At 41.2% G+C, this 27689-nt stretch overlaps 1 protein-coding gene across 1 annotated transcript; it reads left to right on the top strand.

Moving 5' to 3' along the window:
* The first annotated feature begins 17641 nt into the window (after positions 1 to 17641).
* C1GALT1C1 (C1GALT1 specific chaperone 1) lies at positions 17642 to 21963 on the top strand. Its single transcript, XM_010354743.1, has 2 exons — positions 17642 to 17874; positions 20587 to 21963. The coding sequence occupies exon 2, from the start codon at positions 20592 to 20594 to the stop codon at positions 21546 to 21548; it is 957 nt and encodes a 318-aa protein (XP_010353045.1). The 5' UTR covers positions 17642 to 17874; positions 20587 to 20591; the 3' UTR covers positions 21549 to 21963.
* Positions 21964 to 27689: the final 5726 nt, after the last annotated feature.

Here is a 27689-nt window from a genome sequence, read left to right as displayed (position 1 = left end):
CTTCCAAGTAAATCCAGTTAACTAAATAAGCATTATAGAAATCACCATAATTTCCTCTAACAAATTACATTGGTTCAGATATGCTGTACTAGTTTTTCTGACATGACAGTCAAACTCCTCAGTTCTTGACCTCTATTGTCACATAAAAATCTTTTAATTATGGATATTTTCAAACACACATAAAAGTATAAAGAATCACACAATGAAGTTCCAGGTATCCATGACTCAGCTTCAGCAATTACATTCTGCCAATATTAATCATCACTGTTTAATTCTGTTTCTTGGTATCAAGGCAATTTTGAGCATTAGGCTCTAACTAGGAAAACAGCCATATTCACATTCTCACTTGAAATAAAGCTGTAACCTACATAACAGTTATCTAGATAGAGTCTAAAAGCATCCTTATTCCCATATTTTCCATTTCTAACCAACCTACTCTTCACTCCCTCTCCTCCCCACCCCTGAGCTGCAACCAGGATTTGTCCCAACCAACTAATCTAATCCTTTCAACTGTGTAAATATAGGAGAGGAGGACTTTGAGAATAGATTTGCTCAGCACACTACATAAGAGGCAAAGTTGCCTTCTGACAAGTTTATACCAGGGCAATCACAATTTCAATTCTTTACTTCCTAGAAAAGTGAACAAACAACAGCATTAGAGCAAAACTTATTTTTTAGCCCTTTAGTTCAAAGATCTGTTTAAAAGCATGCTTAGGCAGGACGTGGTGGCTCATGTTTGTAATCCTGGCACTTTGGGAGGCTGAGACAGGTGGATCACCTGAGCTCAGGAGTTTGAGGCCAGTCTGGCCAACATAGTGAAATCCCATCTCTACTAAAAATACAAAACTTAGCCGGGCGTGGTGGCTCGTGCCTGTAATCCCAGCTACTCCGGAGGCTGAGGCAGGAGAATCGCTTGAACCCAGGAGGTGGAGGTTGCAGTGAGCTGAGATCACACCATTGCACTCCAGCCTGGGTGGCAGAGTGAGACTGCATTTCAAAAAAAATAAATAAATAAAAGAAAAATAAAAGCATGCCTAGTGTCTATGTATGTAAAAGTGGATGTTAGGCAAAGAAGGCCAGAATAGCAAGACTCAGAGTGCATACAATGAAGGAGGATTAAGTTACAGATATTGGGAAGGGGACCAATAGCTCTAGGGTCCCTCTGGGAGCCTATGTCTCCTCTAATCTTCCAAACAACTTCAGGTATAATCTAATTCCCATATTACATATGAGGAAACTGAGAAAACTCAAACCTCAGGAGTCCTGTGGCTCAAAGCACCCAGCTTGGGAAAGTTGAAGGAAAGAATTGAATCTTATCTGACTCCAAAGTCATGTTCTTTCTACCTAAGTGGTAGGGTCAGGAGCGCTAGACCCTCACACAGGGAATTGGTTGGGGTCTTCAGGACAATCCCTTTTGAGGTCTGAGCCTGAAAACAAATGCCACTTTGTAATGAGACTTTCTCTCTCTCCTACCAGATGGTCCCCTAAATTAGTTGAAGCCTGTGGGCCTTAAATATAAAACAGGAGGATGCATTTTCATTATAATACAGCAGTTTGATTTAGTTACAAGTGTTATGCTTAAAATGGTAGAATGTGATTGACTTATGGCATTTTCTATTTAAAGGATAGGACGGTTCTTTGTGCATGGTCAGCCCAATCCCTGACGGCTTGGCTGCTGTCCATAACAAACAGAACTACACCAGACAGACCTCAAAAAACAAAGGTTCTATAGCCATTTCCCTGAGGCATCCCTGGGCTACAGCACATTCACCCAATCTACACTGCTGATGTTGATTCTGTAAGACCCACTGGTGGCAGCTCTTGCTGTTCATCACTTGACCAGAACTAGGCAAGAAGTATTTCCTCAAGAAGCCCCCAGCTTACTGGAATAACATCCACCCATTTCCTTCTTCAACATTAGTATTTACCCTATCCTGCCTGGATCTAGAAGCTGATCCCTCTGAACTAAAGATCTTCCTTTTTCTGCCCAACTGAGTGGGGGGACAAGAGGGAGATTTAAAACTCGCTTCTCTTTTACTCACATTTAGTATGACTATTTTCTCAAAATGTAAAGGCCCATTCATCCAGAGCTAGAAAAAAATACTGCTCTCACATCTAACTTTGGAACTGAGAAGTCAGTCTTTATTCAAACGCACACGTTTCCTCCGCAAAGCATGGCAGTTGGGGTGGAATGAAGGCAGCAGTGAAGCCCACTGAGGATCCAACAAGGACAGAGAGCAAAGCAATGCTGAAAGGAAGTGAAGGGCAGTCTCTCTCAGGGAAGGCTGAGGTGAGTGGATCATCTGAGCTAAAGAGTTCGAGACCAGCCTGGCCAAGATAACGAAACCCTGTCTCTACTAAAAATATAAAAATTAGCCAGGACTGGTGGCTCACGCCTGTAATCCCAGCTAGTTGGGAGGCTGAGGCAGGAGACTTGCTTGAACCCAGGAGGCGGAGGTTGCACTGAGCCAAGATTGTGCCATTGCACTCCAGCCTGGGTGACAGACTGAGACTGTGTCTCAATAAATAAATAAATAAACAAATAAATAAATAAAATAAAAATGAAAGCATACCTAGTGTCTACGCATGTCTCTCAGGGAAGACAGAAGACGCAATCAGAGGGTTAAGCAGGCACTAGTGAGAAAGATGGATTCATGGTTGAGGAGAAAGGGAGAAAGAACTAAGTGTTGAACAGGCGCGGTGGCTCACGCCTGTAACCCCAGCACTCTGGGAGGCAGAGGTGGGCAGATCGCCTGAGCTCAGAAGTTCGAGACCAGCCTGGGCAGCATGGTGAAACCCCATCTCTACTAAAATACAAAAAATTAGCCGGGCGTGGTGGTGCATGCCTGTAGTCCCAGCTACTTGGGAGGCTGAGGCACGAGAATCACTTGAGCCCGGGAGGTGGAGGTTCCAGTGACCTGAGATGGTACCACTGCACTCCAAAAAAATAAAATAAAATAAAATAAAATAAAATAAAGTAAAATAAAATAAAATAACTAAGTACCAAGCACTATGCTGGATGTTTGATATGCATAAAGTAAGGAGGGACTGGAAATGGGGAGGAATATGTGTATGCTATTACACTATTTCAGGCAAGAAGTGACGAAGGACTTAATAAAGTGGTGGCAGTTTGAAAAGAAAAAAATGGATACAAGATTCACTGTGAAGGGAGCATTGACCTGACAGCAACTGACTGGACCTAGAGGTTAGGGAGAAGGAGAAAACCAAGAGAACTTTGCGTGTTCACAATAAGTAACTGGGAAGATAAGAGGACATTAATAGGAAAACAATTGTCAGGAGATGGATGTAGGTGAGGTTGATCAATTTGATTTTGGATCTAATATTTTTAAATCTTTATTATGCAAATTTTCAAACAGAGAGAAAAATAGAGAGAATAGGATATTGAAGCCCTATATACCCATTACCTAGCTCAACAATTATCACCTCATGGTCAATTTTGTTTCATCAATCTTACCTATTCGTCCCCTTCCTGAATTGAACTTGGAACTTTTTTTATTTTTTCAAATGTATGTTTTTTGGGTTTTGTTTGTTTGTTTGTTTATTTTTTGAGATGGAGTCTGGCTCTTTCACTCAAGCTGGAGTGCAGTGGTGTGATCTCGGCTCACTGCAACCTCTGCCTTCCGGGTTCAAGCGATTCTCCTGCCTCAACCTCCCGAGTTGCTGGGATTACAAGTGCACGCCACCACATCTGGCTATTTTTTTTTTTTTTTTTTTTTTTTTTTTTTTTTTTTTTTTTGAGACAGAGTCTTGCTCTGTCGCCCAGGCTGGAGTGCAGTGGTGTGATCTCGGCTCACTACAGGCTCTGCCTCCCAGATTCATGCCATTCTCCTGCCTCAGCCTCCTGAGTAGCTGGGACCACAGGCACACGCCGCCATGCCCGGCTAATTTTTTGTATTTTTAGTAGAGACAGGGTTTCACCGAGTTAGCCAGGATGGTCTTGATCTCCTGACCTTGTGATTCACCCGCCTTGGCCTCCCAAAGTGCTGGGATTACAGGGGTGAGCCACTGTGCCTGGTCACACCTGGCTAATTTTTTGTATTTTTAGTAGAAACAGGGTTCCACCATGCTGTCCAGGCTGGTCTCGAACTCCTGACCTCGTGATCCACTGGCCTCAGCCTCCAAAAGTGCTGAGATTACAGGAGTGAGCCACAGCGCCTGGCTTCAAATGTATTTATTTTCTAAATTTACATGTAAAGTTGTTTATATTTATCGTGTACAACATGATGTTTTTGAAGTATATAAACATTGTAGAATGGTTAAATTCAGCTAATTAACAACTACAGAATCTCACATAGTTAATCATTTTTTTGCAGTGAAAGCACATAACATCAACTCTCTTTACATTTTTCAAGGATACAATATATCCTTATTAACTATAGTCACCTTGCTGTATCAGAGATCTCTTGAACTTATTCCTCCTATCTAACTGTAAATATGTATCCTTTGACCAACCTCCCCCCAACCCTTCTTCCTGTTAATCCCCCCAGCCACTGGCAACCACTATTCTACTCTACTTCTAAGGGATCCATTTGTCTTCTTGTGCCTGGATTATTTCACTTAACATAATGTCCTCCAGATTCATCCATACTGTCACAAATGACAGAATTACCTTCTTTTTGGTGGCTGAATAGTGTTCCATTGTGTATACATACTGCACTTGACCCATTCATTCACTGTTGGACACTTAGATTGGTTCCATATCTTGGCTATTATGAATAGTGCTGAAATGGACATGGATGTCAAATATCTCCTCAACATACTAATTTGATTTTTCTTGGATAAATACTCAGTAATGGGATTGCTAGATCGTATAGTAACTCTACTTTTAATTTTTTGAAGAACCTCCATACTGTTTTCTGAATTGAATTATTTTGAAGTAAATCTCAGACATCATATGATATAATCCACGATTCACTATATATTTCTAATTACAATTACATACAATTATCTCAACTAAAAAAATTTTTGAGGCAGGGTCTCACTCTGATGCCCAGGCTGGAGTGCAGTGGCAAAAACAGAGCTCACTGAAGCCCCAACCTCCTAAGCTCAAGTGATCCTCTCGCCTCAGCCTATCGATTAGCTGGGACCTCAGGTGCATGCTAATTTTTTAAATTTTCTGCAGAGACAGAGTCTTGCCATGTTACCCAGGCTGGCCTCAAACTCCTAGGCTCAAGCAATCCTCCTGCCATGGCCTCCCAAAATGCTGAGATTACAGGCTTGAGCCTCCATGCCTGGCCGCCTAAAAATTAACATTAAGCCTGTAATGTAGTCAAATATCCATTAAGCATTTAAATGTTCTCAATCATTTACTTGTTTGTTTATAGTTGATTGTTTGAAATCAGGATCCAAATAAGCAGATTCATTAAATGTTGGATTCTATCTGAAACAGTCATATGGAGATATCAAGCAGGCAATTGAAATTTCAGGTCCAAAACTCAAGGAAGACATAGAGGCCAGAAATACAGATTTGGAAATCATCCTCCCAGAGGGAGTAGTTGAAGCTATTTGACTAGATGAAGCTATTGAGTAGATATCATAGGGGGAGAATATAACAATAAAAATGACCTAAGGAGAGAAATTCAGAATGACTATATTTGGGCAGAAGAGAAAGAGACAACAAGAATGGGGATGAGGAGGGAATAGTTTGAAAGAAATGAGAAGTTGAAAGGTTGGATTGGGTGCAGTGGCTCACGCCGGTTAATTTCAGCACTTTGGGAGGCCATGGTGGGAGGATGGCTTGAGGCCAGGAGTTTGAGACCAGCTTGGACAATGTAGTGTCTCTACCAAAAAAAACTATAAACAAACAAGTAAATGATTGAGGAAGAAAAGAAAAGTTGAAAACAAGACAGTGGTGTTGTAACTGAAACCAAGAAATGAAATCTTTGCAGGAGGGAAGACCTGATTTCCATCAAAAGAGCCTTGGGCTAGGACTTACTCCCTGCTCTATTGTGTGACTTTCTGGATGTGTTATGTGTAGCAAATTGCCTCCCTAAGGCCAAGATTCTTCAGATGTAAAAAATGAACAAAACTGGTCTTTCTGGTTAAAATGCAGCTATGAGGATCAAGTAAGAATGCATGTGAAGAAGGCCCTTGTTGGCTATAAAGCACTGGACAAATATGAGAGACTGTTCATTCGTAGACCTTTATTATTATGTTTATAAACAATGTGAAAATGTAATTTAACTGTTGAATGGAGGATTTGAATATTGGAAAATTCTGAATCTGAAAGGCCATAAATCTTCAAGAATCTCATGAGATACAGCTGGTTTTTATTAAGCATCTACCGTGTGCTAGGCACTGTTTTAAACCCCCTACATACCTTACCTTATTTAATCCTCACGAAAACTTTATGAGATAGGTACTATTATTGTTTTACAGATGAGGAAGCTACGGTTGAGAGAAGCAAATTGATTTGTTCCAGGTCACACAGCTAGGAAGTGGTAGGACCAAATATCAAAACCAAGTCTTTCCCATCTCAGAGCAGGACCTCTTAATCACAAAACTAAGCTTCCTCTTTAAAATATGCCTTGGAAAATTAGATCACCATATTGCAACCCTAGTGAATTACCAGTTTAGATATTGAGCATCAAAGGCAGCTATCATCACAAAGAGAGACAACCAGACATTATGTATCTCCTGAGTGAAACACACACCACCCGCTATGAAGCAGTTTTGCCTTTTAAAAAATGACTGTGCGGTGGCTCACGCCAGTAATCCCAGCACCTTGGGAGGCCGAGGCAGGTGGATCACTTGAGGTCAGGAGTTCGAGAGCAGCCTGGCCAACATGGTGAAACCCCATCTCTACTAGAAATACAAAAATTAGCCCAGCATGATGGCGGGCACCTGTAATCCCAGCTATACCAGGAGGCTGAGGCAGGAGAATCATCACTTGAACCTGGGAGGTGGAGGTTGCAGTGAGCCAAGATCATGCCACTGCACTCCAGCCTGGGAGACAGAGCAAGACTCCATCTCAAAAAAAAAAAAAAACCTGGGCAAGTTTGGTGGCTCATGCCTGTAATCCCAGCACTCTGGGATGCTGAGGCAGGAGAATCCCTTGAGCCCAGGAGTGCGAGACCAGCCTGGGCAATATAGTGAGACCAGGGAGACTTTGTCTCTACAAAAAATAAAACTGAAAAAATAGGTGATTGTCTTGGCGCACACTTGTAGTTACGGCCACTCAGAAGGCTGAGGCGGGAGGATTGCTTGAGCCCAGCAATTTGAGGCTGCAGTGAGCCATGATTGTGCCACTGTACTCCAGCATGGGCAGCAAAGTGAGACCCTGTATCAAAAAAAATATTGATCCTGAATCTAGCATAGCCTTGAGATTAAGCTTAGTGTTGCCAGATAAAATTCAGGATGCCCAGTGAAAATTGAATTTCAAATAAACAACTATACACACACACACAGAGAGAGAGAAAGAGAGGAGAGTTTATTTATATATTATATATTTCACATATTATATATATTATATATGTATATATTTTGGTGTAAGCACATCCCAAGCAATATTTAGTATGTCCCATACATTATATTTGGGACATGCTTATACTACAAAACCATTCATTGTTTATCTGAAATTAAATTTAACTAAGAGTCCTGCATTTATCTTTGCTAAATCTGGCAATCACACTTTTCTTTTCTTTTTCTTTTCTTTTTCTGTTTGGTTTTTTGAAACGGGGTCTCACTCTGTCGCCAGAATGGAGCGTGGTGGCACGATCATAGGCTGAAGTTAGCTCACTGCAGCCTCCATCTCCTGGGCTCAGGCAATCCTCCCACCTCAGGTTCCCAAAGTGTTGGGATTACAGGCGTAAGCCACCATCACACCAGGCCCAGCCCTACTTAATATCCAACTACCTGTTTATGAGGAACACAAAAGACAGAGAAATATATTAAAGGAACCAGGATGAGGCAATCAGCACCAGACTAGGTAAAGGTACAAGAAAACAAGGCTGGGTGCAGTGGCTCATGACTGTAATCCCAGCACTTTGGGATGCCGGGGCAGGACAATCACTTCAAGCCAGGAGTTCAAGACCACTCTGGGCAACAAAGTGCATTTCTACAAAAAATTTTAAAAAACATCTGGGTTTAGTGGCACAAGCCTGTAGTCCCAGCTACTTGGGAGGCTGAGGCAGGAGAATCACTTGAGCCCAGGAGTTTGAAGCTGCAGTGAGCTATGTTTGCACCACTGCACCCCTGACTGGGTGACAGAGTGAAACCCTGTCTCTAAAACAAACAAAAAAGACAAACCACCAAATTTTGTCAATAAATACATATCAAGGGGAGAAAGAGAGAGAAGAAACTTATAGACAACAGAGAACTAAGAGACACAAAAACAATCACAATGTGAAGACTATTTGGATTCTGATTCAGTCTGTTAAAAAATCACATTTGTGACATTGGTAATTTGAACACAGACTGAATGTTTGATTATATTGAGGAATTTTTTAGTTGTTCTAGTGGTATTGCGGGTTTTTCTTAAGAATTCCTTATGTCTTATAGAGACATACAGAAATCTTTATGGATGAAATTATATAAAATATATAACGTTCAGGAGACACATTTGAATAATCTAGAAAGGAATGAAATATGGGTACAGGTATAACTAGACTGGCTTTGAGTTGATGATGTTAAATCTACATAAAAAGCGATTTCATTATAGTTTTTTTTTCTACTTTTGTATATGTTTGAAATTACCCATAATAAAAAAGTTTAAATAATCTTTAACACAATGCCGGATGTATTGCAAACACTTAATATATGTTTGCTGGAGAGTAAATGGGTTTGTTAATTTAAAAAAGAAAGCTCTGGTTGGGCGCTGTGGCTCACGCCTGTAATCCTAGCACTTTGGGAGGCCAAAGAGGGTGGATCACTTGAGGTCAGAAGTTCGAGACCAGCCTAGCTATCATGGTGAAACCCCGTCTCTACTACAAATACAAAAAAATTAGCCAGGCATGGTGGTGCACCTGTAATCCCAGCTACTTGGGAGGCTGAGATTCGAGAATCGCTTGAACCCAGGAGGCAGAGGTTGCAGTGAGCTGAGATGGTGCCACTGCACTCCAGCCTGGGCAACAGAGTGAGACTCTGACTCAAGAATAAAAAAAAAAACTCTCAGATGGCCACCAAATAAAAAAAATTTTTTTTGAAATGAAATTACAAGCATGAATATGCCTGAACACACAAATGAGACCCATTTAAAGATTATTCTATACACAAATGGAAACAATAATACATTTGTTCAGACAAGAGAGTTTGTTTATTGAACATGAACAGTTGAGAAACTCTGGGCAGAAGAGGTACATATATTATAGGTACTTTATTAAGGTAATCACAGAAAACATTTTTAACCCTTCAAAAAGATGTTATGCAGAAAATTCACTGTAGATGTCCTTTAATATTTTTTATTCCAGAGAATTCTTGTGGAAAGTTGTCTTAATTTCCCAAAGGCCTTTGGGCAGATTTGAGTGCTCACTTGCAAGTGAATCTCTAATTACTGGGAGTTAATGACCTCTCATGCTGAATAATGCATGCGCTTGATAGAAGAGACTTACCCAAAATGCCGTGTTGTCAGTTTTTAATGCATTCTTGCCTTGCCTGCTGTGTACATAAAGGCAATCAAATTCAAAGTAACTCTCCCACACAAGGTGTAGCTTTCTGTGTTTAAGGAAGTGTTTAGTGCCGGTTAGTGAAATAAGGTCTCTATTTTATGCTTAATATTCTATTATATGGATGTACCATAATAAATTCAAACATTCCCTTATTAATGGCTATTTCCCACTTTTGCTATTACAAATAAGAATATCCAGTTTCAATTTTCTGCATATGGCTAGCCAGTTATCCCAGCATCACTTATTGAATAGAGAGTCCTTTCCCCATTTCTTTTTTTGTTTGTTTGTTTTGTTTTTTGCTTTTTGTTTTTTTGTTTTAACTTTGTCAAAGATCAGATGGTTGTAGGTGTGAAGCATTATTTCTGAGCTCTCTATTCTGTTCCGTTTGTCTACGTACCTGTTTTTGTACCGGTGCCATGCTGTTTTGGTCACTGTAGTCCTGTAGTATCGTTTGAAGTCAGGTAGCTTGGTGCCCTTAGCTTTGTTCTTTTGCTTAGGGTTGCCTTGGCTATTCAGGCTGTCTTTTGGTTCCATATGAATTTTTAAATTGGTTTTTCTAATTATCTGAAGAATGTCTTTGGTAGTTTGTTAGGAATGACATTGAATCTGTAAATTTCTTTGGGCAGTATGGCCATTTTAACAATATTGATTCTTCCTATCTATGAGCATGGAATGTTTTTCCATTTGTTTGCGTCATCTCTGATGTCTTTAAGCAGTGTTTTGTAGTTCTCTTTGTAGAGTTCTTTCACCTCCCTGGTTAGCTGTATTCCTAGGTATTTCATTCTTTCGTGGCTATTGTGAATGAGGTTGTATTTCTGATTTGGCTCTCAATTGGATGTTGTTGGTGTATAGGAATACTACTGATTTTTGTACATTGATTTTGTATCCTGAAACTGCTGAAGTTATCAGATCAAGGAGCTTTTGGGCAGAGACTATGGGGTTTTCTAGATGTAGAATCATATCATCCACAAACAGGGACGGTTTAACTTCCTCTCTTTCTATTTGGATGTCATTTATTTCTTTCTCTTGCCTGATTGTCCTGCCCAGAACTTCCAATACTATGTTGAATAGGAGCGATGAGAGAAGGCATCCTTGTCTTGTGCCGGTTTTCAAGGGGGAATGCTTTCAGCTTCTGCCCATTCAGTATGATGTTGGCTGTGGGGCTGTCATATATGGCTCTTATTATTTTGAAGTATGTTCCTCTTCCTTATACCATACACAAAAATCAACTCAATGTAATCCCAGCACTTTGGGAAACCGAGGCAGGCAGATCACAATGTCAGGAGTCTGAGACCAGCCTGACCAACATGGTGAAACCCCGTCTGTACTAAAAATACAAAAATCAGCCGGGCATGCTGGCGCATGCCTGTAATCCCAGCTACTCAGGAGGCTGAGGCAGGAGAATCGCTTGAACCTGGGAGGCGGAGGTTGCAGTGAGCCGAGATTGCATCACTGCACTCCAGCCTGGGCGACAGAACGAGGCTCTGTCTCAAAAAAAATAAAATAAAATAAAAAGGAAAATAATTAAACTCAAGATGAGTTGAAGACTTAAATGTAAACCTAAAACTATAGAAACCTGAAAGTTAACCTAGAAAATACTAAATGGCATAGGCCCTGGCAAAGATTTCATGACAAAGATGCCAAAAGCAATTGCAACAAAAACAACAATTGACAAATGGGACCTAATTATCCAAAGAGCTTCTGCACAGCAAAAGAAACTCTCAACAGAGTAAACAGACAACCTACAAAATGGGAGAAAATATTTGCAAACTATGTATCCAACAAAGGTCTAATATCCAGAATCTATAAAGACCTTAAATGAATGTACAAGCAAAAACCAACACCATTAAAAAGTGGGCAAAGGACAATGATATGGTTTGGCTTTGTGTCTCCACCCAAATCTCATCTTGAATTGTAATCCCCACGTGTCCACGGAGAGACCTGGTGAAAGGTGAATGGATCATGAGGATGGTTTCCCCCATGCTGTTCTCATGATAGTGAGGGAGTTCTCACTAGAGCTGATTGTTTTAAATGTAGCACTTCCTCACTCTTCCTCTCTCTCTCTCTCTCTCCACCATAAGGAGACATGCCTTGCTTCCCCTTCACCTTCCACTATGATTGTACGTTTCCTGAGGCTTCTCTAGCCATGCAGAACTGTGAGTCAGTCCAGGCGCGGTGGTTCAAGCCTGTAACCCCAGCACTTTGAGAGGCCAAGGTGGGTGGATCACCTGAGGTCAGGGGTTCAAGACCATCCCAGTCAACATGGTGAAACCCCGTCTCTACTAAAAATACAAAACTTAACTGGGTGTGGTGGCATGTGCCTGTAGTCCAAGCTACTCGGGAGGCTGAGGTGGGAGAATTGCTTGAACCTGGCAGGCAGATGTTGCAGTGAGCCGAGATTGTGCCACTGCACTGCAGCCTGGGCAACAGAATGAGACTGTCTTAAATAAATAAATAAATAAATAAATAAATAAATAAATAAAAGAAGGCGTGTGAGTCAATTAAACCTCTTTCCTTTATAAATTACCCAGTCTCAGGTAGTATCTTTATAGCAGTGTGAAAACAGACTAATACAGACATGAACAGGCACTTCTCAAAAGAAGACATACATGTGGCCAACAAATACATGAAAAAATGCTCATCATCACTAATCTTTACAGAAATGTACATCACAACCACAATGGGATACCATCTTGTGCCAGTCAGAATGGCTATTATTAAAAAGTCAAAAATAACGGATGCTGGTAAGGTTGTGGAGAAAAGGTAACATTTATACGCTTCTGGTGAAAATGTAAATTAGTTGAGCAATTGTGGAAAGCAGTGTGATGATTCCACAAAGGGCTTAAAACAGAATTACCATTTGACGTAGCCATCCCATTATTGAGAATATACCCAAAGGAATATAATTCATTCTACCATAAAGACATATGCATGCATATGTTTATTGCAGCACTATTCACAACACCAAAAACATAGTATCAACCTAAATGCCCATCAATGGTAGACTGGCTGAAAAAAATATGGCACGTATATACCATGGAATACTACGCAGCCATAAAAAAGAATGAGACCATGTCCTTTGCAGCAACATGGATGGAGGTGAAGTCATTCTTATAAGCAAACTAACATAGGAACAGAGAATAAAAAATACCACATGTTCTCTTTTTTCTTTTTTGAGACAGAGTCTCGCTGTGTCACCCAGGCTGGAGTGCAGTGGTGCGATCTCGGCTTACTGCAACCTCTGTCTCCCAGGCTCAAGCAATTCTCCTGCCTCAGCCTCCCGAGTAGCTGGGACTACAGCTGTGCGCCACCATGCCCAGCTAATTTTTTGTATTTTCAGTAGAGATGGGGTTTCACCATGTTGGCCAGGTTGGTCTCAAACTCCTGACCTCAAGTAAACCCCCGTCTTGGCCTCCCAAAGTGCTGGGATTACAGGCGTGCCTTTTCTTTTTTTATTTTTATTTTTATTTATTTATTGATTTTGAGACAGAGTTTCGCTCTTGTTGCCCAGGCTGGAATGCAACAGCGTAATCTTGGCTCACTGCAACCTCTGCCTCCCAGGTTCAAGCAGTTCTCCTGCTTCAGCCTCCCGAGTAGCTGTGATTACAGGCATGTGCCACCACATCCGGCTAATTTTATATTTTTAGTAGAGATGGGGTATCCCCATGCTGGTCAGGCTGGTTTCGAACTCTTGACCTCAGGTAATCCGCCTGCTTTGACCTCTCAAAGTGCAGGGATTACAGGCATGAGACACCACACCTGGTCGCATATTCTTATTTATAAGTGAGAGTTAAATGAGAACACGTGACACAAAAAGGGGAACAACAGACACCAGAGATTACTTGAGGGTGGAGGGTGGGAGAAGGAGAAGATTAAAAAACTGACTATTGGGAACTATGCTTATTACCTGGGTGACAAAATAATTTGTATGCCAAACCCCCAAGACATGCGGTTTACCTGTCTAGGAATTGGAGGCTGTAGTGAGCCATGATTACACCACTACACTCCAGCCTGGGTGTCAGAGTAAGACCCTGTCTCCAAACAAAAACAAAACAACAACAACAACAACAAAATAATGCATTTGCCCCTATTTCTGTGGGAGAGATTACTAGAATGGGTTTGCTAGGCCAAAAAGTATGAACATCTTAATTTTAATAGACACTAATTGCACATATTTTTTAAATTAGGGCTGAGATATGGAATGTTGTTTAAAAAAATGCCATTACTGGCCGGGTGTGGTGGCTCATGCCTGTAATCTCAGCACTTTGGGAGGCCGAGGCGGGTGGATCACCTGAGGATGAGAGTTCTAGACCAGCCTGACCAATGTGGTGAAACCCTGTTTCTACTAAAAATACAAAAATTAGCTAGGTGTGGTGGTATGCGCCTGTAGTCCCAGCTGCTTGGGAGGCTGAGACAGGAGAATTGCTTGAACCTGGGAGATGGAGGTTGCAGTGAGCCAAGATCACACCACTACACTCCAGCCTGGGTGACAGAGTGAGACTCTGTCTCAAAAAAAAAAAAAAAAAGCATAAGTCAATCATCTCACTAACTTTATTTAAAATGCTAAGTATATTTAAGTTATTTGTCAAGAACTGGGTTCTTAGACAATTTCTCATTAACAGCGCTTTTGATGTTGAAAATCCCATGGTTTATTCTGTTTCAGAGCATCTTGTGTCAATTTTTTTTTTTTTTTTTTTTTTTTTTTTGTGACAGAGTCTCATTCTGTCACCCAGGCTGGAGTGCAATGGCATGATCTCAGCTCACTGCAGTCTCCGCCTCCCGGTTTCAAGCGATTCTCCTGTCTCAGCCTTCCAAGTAGCTGGGATTACAGGCGCGTGCCACCACACCCGGCTAATTTTTTGTATTTTTAGTAGAGATGGGGTTTCACTGTGTTAGCCAGGATGGTCTCGATCTCCTGACCTCAGGTGATCCGCCTGCCTCGGCCTTTGAAAGTGCTGTGATTACAGGTGTGAGCCACCACCCCCAGCCTCTTGTGTCATTTTTTAAATAATATTTTTCAAAATTACCAGCCACTATAAGAAGCACTGCTCTTATATTATTAATACTTCCAGTTTGGTATACAATACTTTTCTATACTAAAAGAAGAATCACTTTATTTTTTTTCCAGCTTTATTGAGGTATGTTTGACAAATAAATGTACACAATTAAAGTGCACAATGTGATGATTTGCTATATGTATACACTGTGAAATGATTACCACAATCAAGCTAATGAACATATTCATCATCTCAAATAGGGGCCCTTATTTTCTAGGAGAAATATTTTATATGGCCTCTTCATCACAGTCTGAATTCTGAGTGTCATTTCTGTCCTTCCTGGTCCCTTTTTGCAAGGACAAACTGGTTCTCTGCATTCTTTAAAAGATATTTTTATTGGTATCTTTTCCTCTTTTTCTTTTTGTCCCTGTAATTTTAAGGTCCTTTTATTTGCTGATCTTCAAATTCAAAATAGGTGCTTGTTTATAACCAGTGAAACAATGCAATACAAAGACGTATAAAGACAAAGCTAATCATCCCCACCTCAACCTCTTGATGTAATCAACATTAAGAGCTTGCTAAGTACTCTTCCATAACCCTCTTTGTTCATACGAACAGATCAAACCTATGTGCACACATTTGTTTCCACCAAAACATAATCATATAATAAGCAGTATTCTGCAATTTGTTTCACTTAACTATATAGGTATATATACATACATACATATATATTTTATATAATATGTGAAATAAACAGACTATATTACTTAACAAAATATAATGAAAATATTCCGCAGTCTTAAATTCTTTTCCAGTTCTAAAATTCATTTTTTCTTTTCAAGAGGGATCACTATCAGAAATAAAATTAATTTTGGTATTCCTTTAGAAAACATACCACCATTATAATTATTTGTAATAAATTGTTTAATGTCTTTCATCCCCGCTTGACTGACAGCTCCATGAAGTCAGGGTACTTATTTTGCTCACCACTGTATCTCCAGATTTTAAGGTAGTGTTGCCAGGATAGTAACTACCTACAATATATTTGTTCATTGTTTCAGAACTCCCTGAAACCTTCATTCTACTTAAACTAGGTCACTGACAATACTTAAATATATGTGTGTCTTTAGGAACTTGGGCCCCAGTAAGTCACCACTCAATTTTATCTTAATGGAACCTAGTAACAATCCACTTTAAATAATTGTAAAAATTTGTGCTTTTTAGCAAAAAGCCTTCTGCCGCAAAAATGAGTTTTTTTTTTTTTTTTTTTTTTGAGATGGAGTCTTGTTCACTCTCCCAGGCTGGAGTGCAGTGGCACGATCTCCGCTCACTGCAACCTCTGCCTCCCAGGTTCAAGCAATTCTCCTGCCTCAGCCTCCGGAGTAGCTGGGATTACAAGCGTGCGCCACCACGCCCAACTAATTTATGTATTATTAGTACAGACGGGGTTGGCCAGGCTGGTCTCGATCTCCTGACCTCAGGTGATCCACCCGTCTCGGCCTCCCAAAGTGTTGGGATTATAGGCGTGAACCACTGCACCTGGCCAAAAATGAATTTTAAAAGACAGATCGGTGGCTCACACCTGTAATCCCAGCACTGTGGAAGGCCGAGGCAGGTGGAACACCTGAGGTCAGGAGTTCGAGACCAGCCTGGCCAACATGGCGAAACCCCGTCTCTACTAAAAACAAAAAAAATTAACCGGACATAGTGGCGCATGCCTGTAATCCTAGCCACTCAGGAGGCTGAGGCAGGAGAATCACTTGAAACCGGGAGACGGAGGCTGCAGTGAACCGAGATCCCACCATTGCACTCCAGCCTGGGCAAAAAGAGTGAAGCTCGGTCTCAAAAAGAAAAAAAAAAGACACATCACATCAAATATTTAGTGGAAAGAGAGCTCTGCACTCCTAATTAGAAGACCTGAGGGCCAGGTGCAGTGGCTCACGCCTGTAATCCCAGCACTTTGGGAGGCCGAGGCGGGTGGATCACCTGAGGTCAGGAATTCAAGACCAGCCTGGCCAACCCTGTCTCTACTAATAATACAAAAATTAGCCGGGTGTGGTGGCGGGCTCCTGTAATCCCAGCTACTAAGGAGGCTGAGGTAGAAGAATCGCTTGAACCCGGGAGGCAGAGGTTGCACTGAGCCAAGGTCGCGCTATTGCACTCCAACCTGGGTAACAAGAGCGAAACTCCGCCTCAAAAAAAAAAAAAAGAGAGAGACCTGGATTCCAGTCCCACCTCTGCCATTAACTTGCTGTGTGGCCTTTTGAAATTTCCTTATCCTTTTTAGGCCTGGTTCCTCAGCTGTAGTTCTACTATTCATTAATTCCACTAATATTTACTGTCCACTTCTTGCTGGCACTGTGGTTAAGTACTAGAAATACTGGGGTGAATACTAACGGCCAGTACTTTTTAGTAAACGCTTACTCTAGGCCTGAAATTTTGCTAACGGAGTCATATGCACTATCTCATCTAATTTTCTATGAAAATAGGCACTACTGTGACATTTTCTGTACTTTACAAATGAGGGAACTGAGGCACAGCGAGGTGAAGTAACTTTCCCAGGATATCAAAAGGTGTGGTGAAGACAGGATTGGATTCCAGGCAGTGGGGCTTCAGATCTCATTCCAATAATCATAAGAAACCCTTGATGCCATAATTGCATGACTATTTCAGTGGCCTGCGTTTTGGTCTCCGCCCAGGAGTACTAGGGGGGTGGGCAATATGAGGGTTCAAGGACGCAGGGGTACATCAGAGAAACCAGCAAGAGGTCTGATAACAAGCGACACCGGGAGCAAGAATCTCTCGCTCTCGCAATTTCCATGCCAGGAAGGTGAAGTAAGAGGTGTCAGCGAGTCGTAGGCACCGCCTCCTCTCTGGGCGTCCCGTTGGGTAAAGGGGAGTGTACGGGTCACGTAGGCCTAAAGCACGTCTCTGAACTCGGCAGGGGGCGGGGAGAAAGGGCACGCAGTGTGCGCGCAATGTGCGCGCAGCGTGCGCGCCGGCCCTTCCTACGCCTGAGCGGGCGGGCAAACGGACGGCTCCGCCCAGCCGCGGGCTCCTTTGCCCCGCCTCACTACCCCCGCCTTCGCGGCGCCCGTTTCCTGGCCCTCCCCACCTTTAGTGAGACCAACGAGAGGACACCGCCTGCGGCTAGAACATCCCGGCCAGGAGCGTAACCGAGTGGCGCGCCAACGTGAGGGGAAACCCGTGTGCGGCTGCGCTTTCCTACCCCCAAGCCGTTCTAGACGTGGGTGAGTGGCGGGGCCTTGACCCCCACCCCGAGCGCACCCTGACTGCCCTCCGTCTCTTGGGGGAGGCCTGGGCCTCAGCCCTCTCCCAGCATGCTCCACGCGGGATGCTTGGGCAGGTGCAGCGGGAGGCTTGTCAACACAGGAGACCTAGAGCCTTCTTCCTGGGGGCGCTCTCTTGGTCCTTCAGAGGGATCTCTAGGTTACCATGCCCTTCCTCTCACTTTTCTTCCCTATTTCGTCTTCCTTTTCCGTACTTCACCTCAACTACCTTCACCCAAAAAGGTTCCTCTAAAAACCATTGGGGTAATTTCTGTTTCATTTGTGCTCGTGTGCAGTTTTAAATTTCCTTCTGCACAAAGTATCCTATCATATGCATCCCTACTGTTACATTTTTTGCCTCTCTGATGGGGAAAAAATCTCCTTAGAATAATTTTTGCAAATTACTGTGTTTAAAATGTGCAGACTTACTGAGTTTTGATCACTATTTTTGCAGCCAGGAGTAGGATCGCCATCAGGAAGAATTCTGACACATATGACATAATTGAGCAAAGAAACGTGTGAATTATGTATTGGCCAGAAATAATGAAAACTGCGTGACATGAAATACAAAAATCCTATATAAATTAATTTTAGGGTGCACCTGACAATTTTTTGTTTGTTTGTTTGTTTGTTTGTTTTGAGACAGAGTCTGGCTCTTGTCGCCCAGGCTGGAGTGCTGTGGCGCGATCTTGGCTTACTGCAACCTCCATCTCCCGGGTTCAAGCAATTCAGCCTCCTGAGTAGCTGGGATTATAGTCATGTGTCACCATGCCAGGCTAATTTTTGTATTTTTAGTAGAGACAGGGTCTCACCATGTTAGCCAGGCTGGTCTTGAACTCCTGACCTCAGGTGATCCACCCGCCTCGGCCTCCCAAAGTGTTGGTATTACAGGCGTGAGCCACCGTGCACAGCAGACAATTCTAATATTACGCAGCGCTTGTTTTCTGTCACTTCTCTTCTTAGAACTGTGTTTATTGACCAAGTTCTGTGAGTGACAGAGGAAAGCCTTCCTGCCTCTTGCGCCACCCACCACTCAGAAATTACATCTGCCAAGCTATTCCACACCTTGTCTTTCTGGTAAAGTCAAAATTCCATTTCCTCTAGAAGAAAACCATAGGAGTGGTTTCCTTGTAACAATATGGTGCTTTTGGGTGCAAAACATCAGTTATGGTCAACAGATCCCACTTTTTTTCCATTTGTATGAAAACAAGGATATTCCGTGACCCATTTATCAAACTCTAATGTGGTAGAAGCACTATGGCAATTATTCTGTAATGGAAAAAAAACATGAAACTGATTTGAGAAATGTGGTTTCTAATCCACTTCTACCACTGTCTAACTGTGTGACTGAATCAGTTACTTAACCTCTGTGGACTTCCATTTCCTCTCTGTAAAATGAGAGAAGTGACTGACATTGGGTAGCTTTCTAAGGCTCCTTTCAACCATAAGAGAAAACGGGGAAATCTAAGTAGCTCAATAGATCGCTTTTTTCTGAAGATGGAGGGAAGATTGGAAAATTCAGCCTTTACTAGAACAAATGGTTAACATACAATTTTTTTGAACAAGTGTATTTAATATCAGCTTTTAATTTCTTTTATTTATTTACTTTTTCTGAGACAGAGTCTCACTCTGATGCCCTGGCTAGAGTGCCGTGGTGAGATCACAGCTCACTGCAGACTCCGCCTCCCAAGTTCAAGAGATTCTTGTGCCTCAGCCTCCCGAGAAACTGGGATTACAGGCACCCACCACCACGTCTGGCTAATTTTTTGTATTTTGAGTAGAGAGAGGGTTTCACCATGTTGCCCAGGCTGGTCTCGAACTCCTGAGCTCAAGGGATCCACCCACCTCAGCCTCCCAAAGTGCTGAGATAACAGCCATGAGCCACTGCACCCGGCTCTTAATTTCTAATTGAAATAAAAGTGTAAAGTTTTCCGTTTTTACTTCCCCAAAGAAGAAGAAAATTCGTTTTGAGGAAATAAAAATGTTTATTAATAGGCCCCAGATATGTCTATCAATATTCCTTTTTCAAAAAATGTAACTTTTTATTATGGGCTTCTATTACATCAATAGTTGGGATACTGTATTGGAAACCATTTAGTTTTAGGAACAAAAGGGTAAATATTAACATATATGATGTTATTCTCAAGAAACTTGGTTTAGATTTACTCAAAACACTTAAGGACAGCAGCCATCAGTTAAAGAAAGCACTATGTTGAGAACAGAAATGTCAGCACAGTACCATTGGTGATTTGCCATTTATAGGTGGTTTTATCTATTCAATCCAAGGTTTTGGTGTAAAAATCCATTATATTTTTAGAGGTATTTAAATAATGCAAGCTTGTGATGTGAAATTCTTTAAAGAGAATGGTGGATGGATAACCTCTGTAACACTGCTTTCAAGGGTTTATTAAATCCCCATAGATGAAGTGCAAAACAAATTCTCCATAGAGGAGTTGTTGCAAAGTTCCAGTTTATACCAAACAGTAATCAGATTCCATTGGAAGCTAAAGATTTTGAGAGTCCTTTGTACTATATGCAACTAACTTGATTTCAAGCTTGGGAACCTTTAAAAAAAATTAAGAGCAAAATGTAAGTATATAAGGAATACCAAATCAAATTTATAGACTAATCGTTTTCTATTAAGTATTTTAAGAGTCTTTTTCTTCTTTATAGGAAAAATGCTTTCTGAAAGCAGCTCCTTTTTGAAGGGTGTGATGCTTGGAAGCATTTTCTGTGCTTTGATCACTATGCTAGGACACATTAGGATTGGTCATGGAAGTAGAATGCACCACCATGAGCATCATCACCTACAAGCTCCTAACAAAGAAGATATCTTGAAAATTTCAGAGGATGAGCGCATGGAGCTCAGTAAGAGCTTTCGAGTATACTGTATTATCCTTGTAAAACCCAAAGATGTGAGTCTTTGGGCTGCAGTAAAGGAGACTTGGACCAAACACTGTGACAAAGCAGAGTTCTTCAGTTCTGAAAATGTTAAAGTGTTTGAGTCAATTAATATGGACACAAATGACATGTGGTTAATGATGAGAAAAGCTTACAAATATGCCTTTGATAAGTATAGAGACCAATACAACTGGTTCTTCCTTGCACGCCCCACTACGTTTGCTATCATTGAAAACCTGAAGTATTTTTTGTTAAAAAAGGATCCATCACAGCCTTTCTATCTAGGCCACACTATAAAATCTGGAGACCTTGAATATGTGGGTATGGAAGGAGGAATTGTCTTAAGTATAGAATCAATGAAAAGACTTAACAGCCTTCTCAATATCCCTGAAAAGTGTCCTGAACAGGGAGGGATGATTTGGAAGATATCCGAAGATAAACAGCTAGCAGTTTGCCTGAAATATGCTGGAGTGTTTGCAGAAAATGCAGAAGATGCTGATGGAAAAGATGTATTTAATACCAAGTCTGTTGGGCTTTCTATTAAAGAGGCAATGACTTACCACCCCAACCAGGTAGTAGAAGGCTGTTGTTCAGATATGGCTGTTACTTTTAATGGACTGACTCCAAATCAGATGCATGTGATGATGTATGGGGTATACCGTCTTAGGGCATTTGGGCATATTTTCAATGATGCATTGGTTTTCTTACCTCCAAATGGTTCTGACAATGACTGAGAAGTGGTAGAAAAGCATAATATGATCATTGTATAAGATATGTGTTGTCATTATTTGTAGTAGTAATTACATATCCAATACAGCTGTATGTTTCTTTTTCTTTTCTAATTTGGTGGCACTGGTATAACCACACATTAAAGTTAGTAGTACATTTTTAAATGAGGGTGGTTTTTTTCTTTAAAGCACATGAACATTGTAAATGTGTTGGAAAGAAGTGTTTTAAGAATAATAATTTTGCAAATAAAGTATAAATATTATATTTATGTGATAAATTCTAAATTATGAATATTAGAAATCTGTGGCACATAATTTTGCTGATTGGTTAAAAAAATTTTAACAGGTCTTTAGCATTCTAAGACATGCAAATGATATCTCTAGTTGTGAATTTGTGATTAAAATAAAACTTTTAGCTGTGTGTTCCCTTTACTTCTAATACTGATTTATGTTCTAAGCCTCCCCAAGTGCCAATGGATTTCTCTTCTCAAAATATACAACTAAGCAACTAAAGAAAATTAAAGTGAAAGTTGAAAAATATCCCTAAGAAAAAAAACTGAAAATTACTTACAAAATTGAGTAATTTTCCTGGAAGCTAATTTAGTGTCATTCCTCAGAGCATACGCAATTTCAGTGTAACTGTCTGTACTTCAGCATGCAGATACTGACATTGGATTGGTGCCTATGAAGAATGTCATGTCATTTAATTGTGTTGTTTCTCAGTTAATCAAGCTCCCAGCTGCAATTTGGATAAAGATGTGCTCCTGCTGGGTCAGTGAGTTCTGTGGAAATTTGAAGAACTTGTTTTGGCCATCTGGCAATTTCACTTACCTGAGTTGAATCTGTTCTGTATTTTGTTTTGTTTTGTTTTTTTGGCACAGAGTCTTGCTCTGCCACCCAGACTGGAGTGCAATGGCACAATCTCGGCTCATTGTAACCTCTGCCTCCTGGTTTCAAGCAGTTCTCCTGCCTTAGCCTTCCAAGTAGCTGGGATTACAGGTGCCCACCACCACGCCCGGCTAATTTTTTGTATTTTTAGTAGAGATGGGATTTCGCCATGTTGGCCAGGCTGGTCTCAAACTCTGACCTCAGGTGATCTACCCACCTTGGCCTCCCAAAGTTCTGAGATTACAGGCATAAGCCTCTGTGCCCATCCTGTTCTGGATTTTGTTTCCTTGTTCAAGTTTAGGGATTTTTCCCATATTCACGGCTGTACCATATCTGTTTTCAGTGTGGAGGTCCTAACCTATCTACTTTGCGTTATCATACCTTTTCCCAAATTTCAATGGCTACTCAGAAACTTAATCTAGTGGTAGATGCAATAGCTCCTGTACTGATAAATGTGTGAAATGCTTAGAGCTGACTTGTTCTATAATCTGGCCAGCACATGCTGTAAGTCCCCATAGAGTGTTAGAGCATGACATTTTAGAGATCAATATTCGTGTAACTGGCCTCATGATGGTAATGGTCTCCCACAGCTTTAGCAAATCAGAAAGAAAATTTCCTTAAGAAGGCCTTGGGCTTGAAGTTATTGATCCTCAGCGTAGTGTGTAAAACTTTGCTTTATTTCTGATTTTTCTCACTGAGGGTTTTGGTTAAGATGAAGCGTTACTAGTTTTGAAGAATAACAAAACCCCTTTATGAAGCCCCCTAATATGTGGTCTCAGATGCAGTTACTACAATCAAATCATGTTCAGTGTGAGTATAGTAATAAACAGTATCTCTCAGAGTGTGACACAGCTTATGTGTCATCTTGCCCCCAACACCAGTATATTTAAAATTTTTCTATTGCATTTATCATCTTCACTTACATTAGTATATCAGAGTATCATAATAAACATGTCAGAATGCATTACATTATTTGTTTTGCTAATGAGTACTAAGATAACATTGCCTTTTAAACTAAATTGATGCTCTTGATTGTATCTTTATACATGAGTGGTTTTTTTGTTTGTTTGTTTGGTTGGTTGGTTGGTTTTTGAGACGGAGTTTTGCTCGTGTTGCTCAGGTTGGAGTGCAATGGCGCGATCTCGGCTCACTGCAACCTCTGCCTCCCGGGTTCAAGCTATTCTCCTGCCTCAGCCTCACGAGCAGCTGGGATTACAGGCATGTGCTACCACGCCCGGCTAATTTTGTATTTTTAGTAAAGACGGGGTTTCTCCATGTTGATCAGGCTGGTGTCGAACTCCTGACCTCAGGTGATCCACCCACCTCAGCTTCCCAAAGTGCTGGGATTACAGGCGTGAGCCACTGCGCCCAGCCAATACAGAAGTATTTTTTTAACGAAATGTTAGGTGTCTCAAATAATATGCTGTCTCTCTGAACTTACTTGCAGCCAGTCTTGTAGATAAAATCTGAATAACAGAAAATAGTACTACTGAAGTTGTGTTACAGATTTGATCACCATATACGTCTGTTAGCTTTACGTAGAAAAATAATATATTCAGTAACCAAAAACAATAACCCGAACCCCATTCATGATGAGAGAGTTGGAAATGGAGGTCTGATGGAAATTGATCAGGATTGTGAATATACACTACATATGGCTAGTGGCCGTCATATTGGACAGCACAAGCCTAGCAATTCTAAGTGTAAGATCCCACTCCTGACTGAGATGTGAACAAGAGAAAACGTGAAGTTTCTTCTAAAAGTTGTATTTGTTTGTCTGGTTGTCTCAAATGCAATGGAAACCACAGCATGACTTTTAGCAGGCCCCAGACCATTGCCTTATGTGAATTAAATCACTGGATCTTCCTTTTCAAAAGTAAAACATTGGATCTGGAGCAAAATATAGATTTAGACCCCTTGGCTATTTTCTGGGGGCAGTGGGCTGGTGGAGGAATAAGCTAAAAGGTTGCTTGTGTATCAAATCTGATTCATAATGCTCAGATTTTTCTATAATGCATTTAAACAAACTCAGTTATTGGATATTCTTAAAGCAGGGCACACCTGTAATAGAAAAGTTGCTGAAAATAGAGTCTGTTGATGATGTACCACTAATTTCCCTTTCATTTGTTAAGAATATTGTGTTCTGGCTGGGCATGGTGGCTCACGCCTGTAATCCCAGCACTTTGGGAAGCTGAGGCTGGTGGATCACCTGAGGTCAGAAATTCAAGACCAGCCTGGCCAACATGGTGAAACCCTGTCTCTACTAAAAATAGAAAAATTAGCTGGGCGTGGTGGCGGGCACCTATAATCCCAGCTACTCGTGAGGCTGAGGCAGAAGAATTGCTTGAACCTGGGAGGTAGAGCTTGCAGTGAGCCAAAATCATGCCATTGCACTGCAGCCTGGGGGACAAGAGCGAGACTCCATCTCAAAAAAAAAAAAAAAAAAAAAATGTATATATATAGTGTTCCTTTTGGTATGGGCTGACTTTGATGCACTCAGTACTTAACTGAGTGGTTATGTGAGAAGCATATGTTTATAGAAGTTAGCTTTCTTTTGGCATACAAAGACATTCAGTCATGTTTATCAACTCCCCCCCAAAAAATATTGCCCCAAATTTTAAAAATAACTATACTTGATAGTTTTTACAAGTTTGAAAAAAATTACAAAAAATTAATAATTCTAATATCACCAAAAATAAAATACTATAAAGCATTTAAAGGGTAATGGGAAAATGACTTGTTTGGAAAGTATAAAATGATGAAATGGTGTATCTCTAGGGTCTCTACCATAATAAAAAAAAAAAAATCCAGCTTTACTAGTGTGGCATCCATACACTATAATTTTCTTTGTGTATATTGGGTGTCTATGAGGTCAACAGAAGGCAGTAGGCCTGGTACTTTGTGGAAAGCAAAAGAAACCCAAACTCATAATTCATTATAGTCAAATAATCATTTCACATAAGCTTTGCATGAGCAGTAAGACAAACTGTAATTTAGTAATGTAGTATTAGAATATAGTGGTCAGCCCTAGATTTGATAGTTTTTTGTTTGTTTTTTTGCCCAGGCTGGAGTGCAGGCACGGTCTTGGCTCACTGCAACCTTGCAACCTCTGCCTCCTGGGTTCAAGCATTTCTCCTGCCTCAGCCTCCCAAATAGCTGGGATTACAGGCATGCGCCACCACACTCGGCTAATTTTTGTATTTTTAGTAGAGACGGGGGTTCACCATGCTGGCCAGGCTGGTCTCAAACTCCTGACCTCAAGTAATCCACCTGCCTTGGCCTCCCAAAGTGCTGGGATTACAGGCATGAGCCACTGCGCCCTGCCTGATAAATGCTATTTCTTCTAACCCACATAATTCCCATTTCTTTAGGTTTCTACTGATTACATGCAAGAATAGCCACATTAGTTATGCCATTGCTTTGGAAATTTGGCAAAAACCCTAGCAGAAAGAGCAGGACTTAAAAATAAGACTCAGGTTTTACAGAGATAAATAGGAGGGTAACTGCCTTTAAAGAGTGACAGACGTCCATTAGAAAAAAAAAATGCTTTGATCTAGTGAGTGAATGATAGAGACATCCACCTAGTTTCCCAAAGTGTTGAATTAACAGAAATATTCCAATAGTCAAAATACCACCCCTGTACCATCTGAGGGGAAGAGGGAAAAATTTCCTGGCTTGATGGAAGACTGAATGCTGGCACTGATCATCTTTTTCATACTTAACCACTTTAAAGCACTTGCCTCTAGCGCGAAGCTTCAGGGAATACTGCCTATTCTCCAACCCATCGCCGTCCAACAGGTAAAACATGAGCCATACATAATTTCACATTTTCTTTTTTCTTTTTTTTTGAGACAGAGTCTGTGTCGCCCTGGCTGGAGTGCAGTGGCGCAATCTCGGCTCACTGCAAGCTCCGCTTCCCGGGTTCACGCCATTCTCCTGCCTCAGCCTCCTGAGTAGCTGGGACTACAGGCACCCGCCACCACGCCCGGCTAATTCTTTTTCTATTTTTAATCGAGATGGGGTTTCACCATGTTAGCCAGGATGGTCTCAAACTCCTGACCTCGTGATCCGCCTGCCTTGGCCTCCCAAAGTGCTGGGATTACAGGCGTGAGCCACCGCGCCCAGCCTTTAATTTCACATTTTCTAATAGTCACATTTAAAAAGTAAAGACACAGGTGAAACTACTTTTAGTAATATATTTTATTTAACCCAAATATATCCAAAATATTATCATTTCAACATGTAACCAACAGGAAAGAATAGTTTACATTATTTATAAAGTCTTTGAAATCCAGGGTGTATTTTACAGTTAAGCACATCTTAATTCAGACTAGTCACATTTCAAGTATTCAGTAGCCACATATGCATGGGCAGTGGCTACCATATTAGATAGCATAGGTCTAAGCAAGTCCAGAAGTATGAGACCCCAAGGGCTAAATGTGAATGGGCGAAAACTTCAAGTTTCTTCTAAAAGTTTATTTATTTTTTTGATTTTCTTTAATGCAATGCAAACTGCAGCCTGACTTACAGCAAGCCCCAGGCCATCTCCTTGCATGAGTTCAATCACTGGATTTTTCTTCTCAAAATTAAATCATTGGATCTGGAGCAATATATAGATTAGGCCCCTCAATGTTTTTTCCCTTAAATTATAACTGAACCCAAACTCTTCCTGTCATTAATTTTAATATCTTTTTCTTTCTTTTTTTTTTTTTTTTTAGACAGAATCTTGCTCTGTTGGCCAGGCTGGAGTGCAGTGGCACGATCTCAGCTCACTGCAACCTCTGCCTCCTGGGTTCAAGTGAATCTCCTCCCTCAGCCTCCCACATAGCTGGGATTACAAGCACATGCCACCACACCCGGCTAATTTTTTTTTTTTTTTTTGTATTTTTAGTAGAGACGGGGTTTCACCCTGTTGACCAGGGTGTTCTTGATCTTCTGACCTCGTGATCCACCTGCCTTGGCCTCCCAAAGTGCTGGGATTACAGGTGTGTGCCACCATGCCCAGCTAATTTTTTTTTTTTTTTTTTTGCGACAGAGTCTCGCTCTGTTGCCCAGGCTGGAGTGCAGTGGTGTGATCTCAGCTCGCTGCAAGCTCCGCCTCCCAGGTTCATGCCACTCTCCTGCCTCAGTCTCCTGAGTAGCTGGAACTGCAGGTGCCCGCGACCATGCCCGGCTAATTTTTTGTATTTTTAGTAGAGATGGGGTTTCACCATGTTGGTCAGGCTGGTATTGAACTCCTGACCTCATGATCCACCCACC

Source organism: Rhinopithecus roxellana, chromosome 7 (genome assembly GCF_007565055.1).
Source record: "Rhinopithecus roxellana isolate Shanxi Qingling chromosome 7, ASM756505v1, whole genome shotgun sequence".
In the NCBI taxonomy this organism is placed as follows: Eukaryota; Metazoa; Chordata; class Mammalia; order Primates; family Cercopithecidae; genus Rhinopithecus; species Rhinopithecus roxellana.
The sequence above is the reverse complement of the archived record's forward strand: the minus strand, read 5'-3'. Positions and strand labels throughout refer to the sequence as shown.

Bases quoted from the DNA above. Each gene is read 5' to 3' on its own strand.
- C1GALT1C1 (XM_010354743.1), top strand. From the start codon at position 20,592: ATGCTTTCTGAAAGCAGCTCCTTTTTGAAGGGTGTGATGCTTGGAAGC.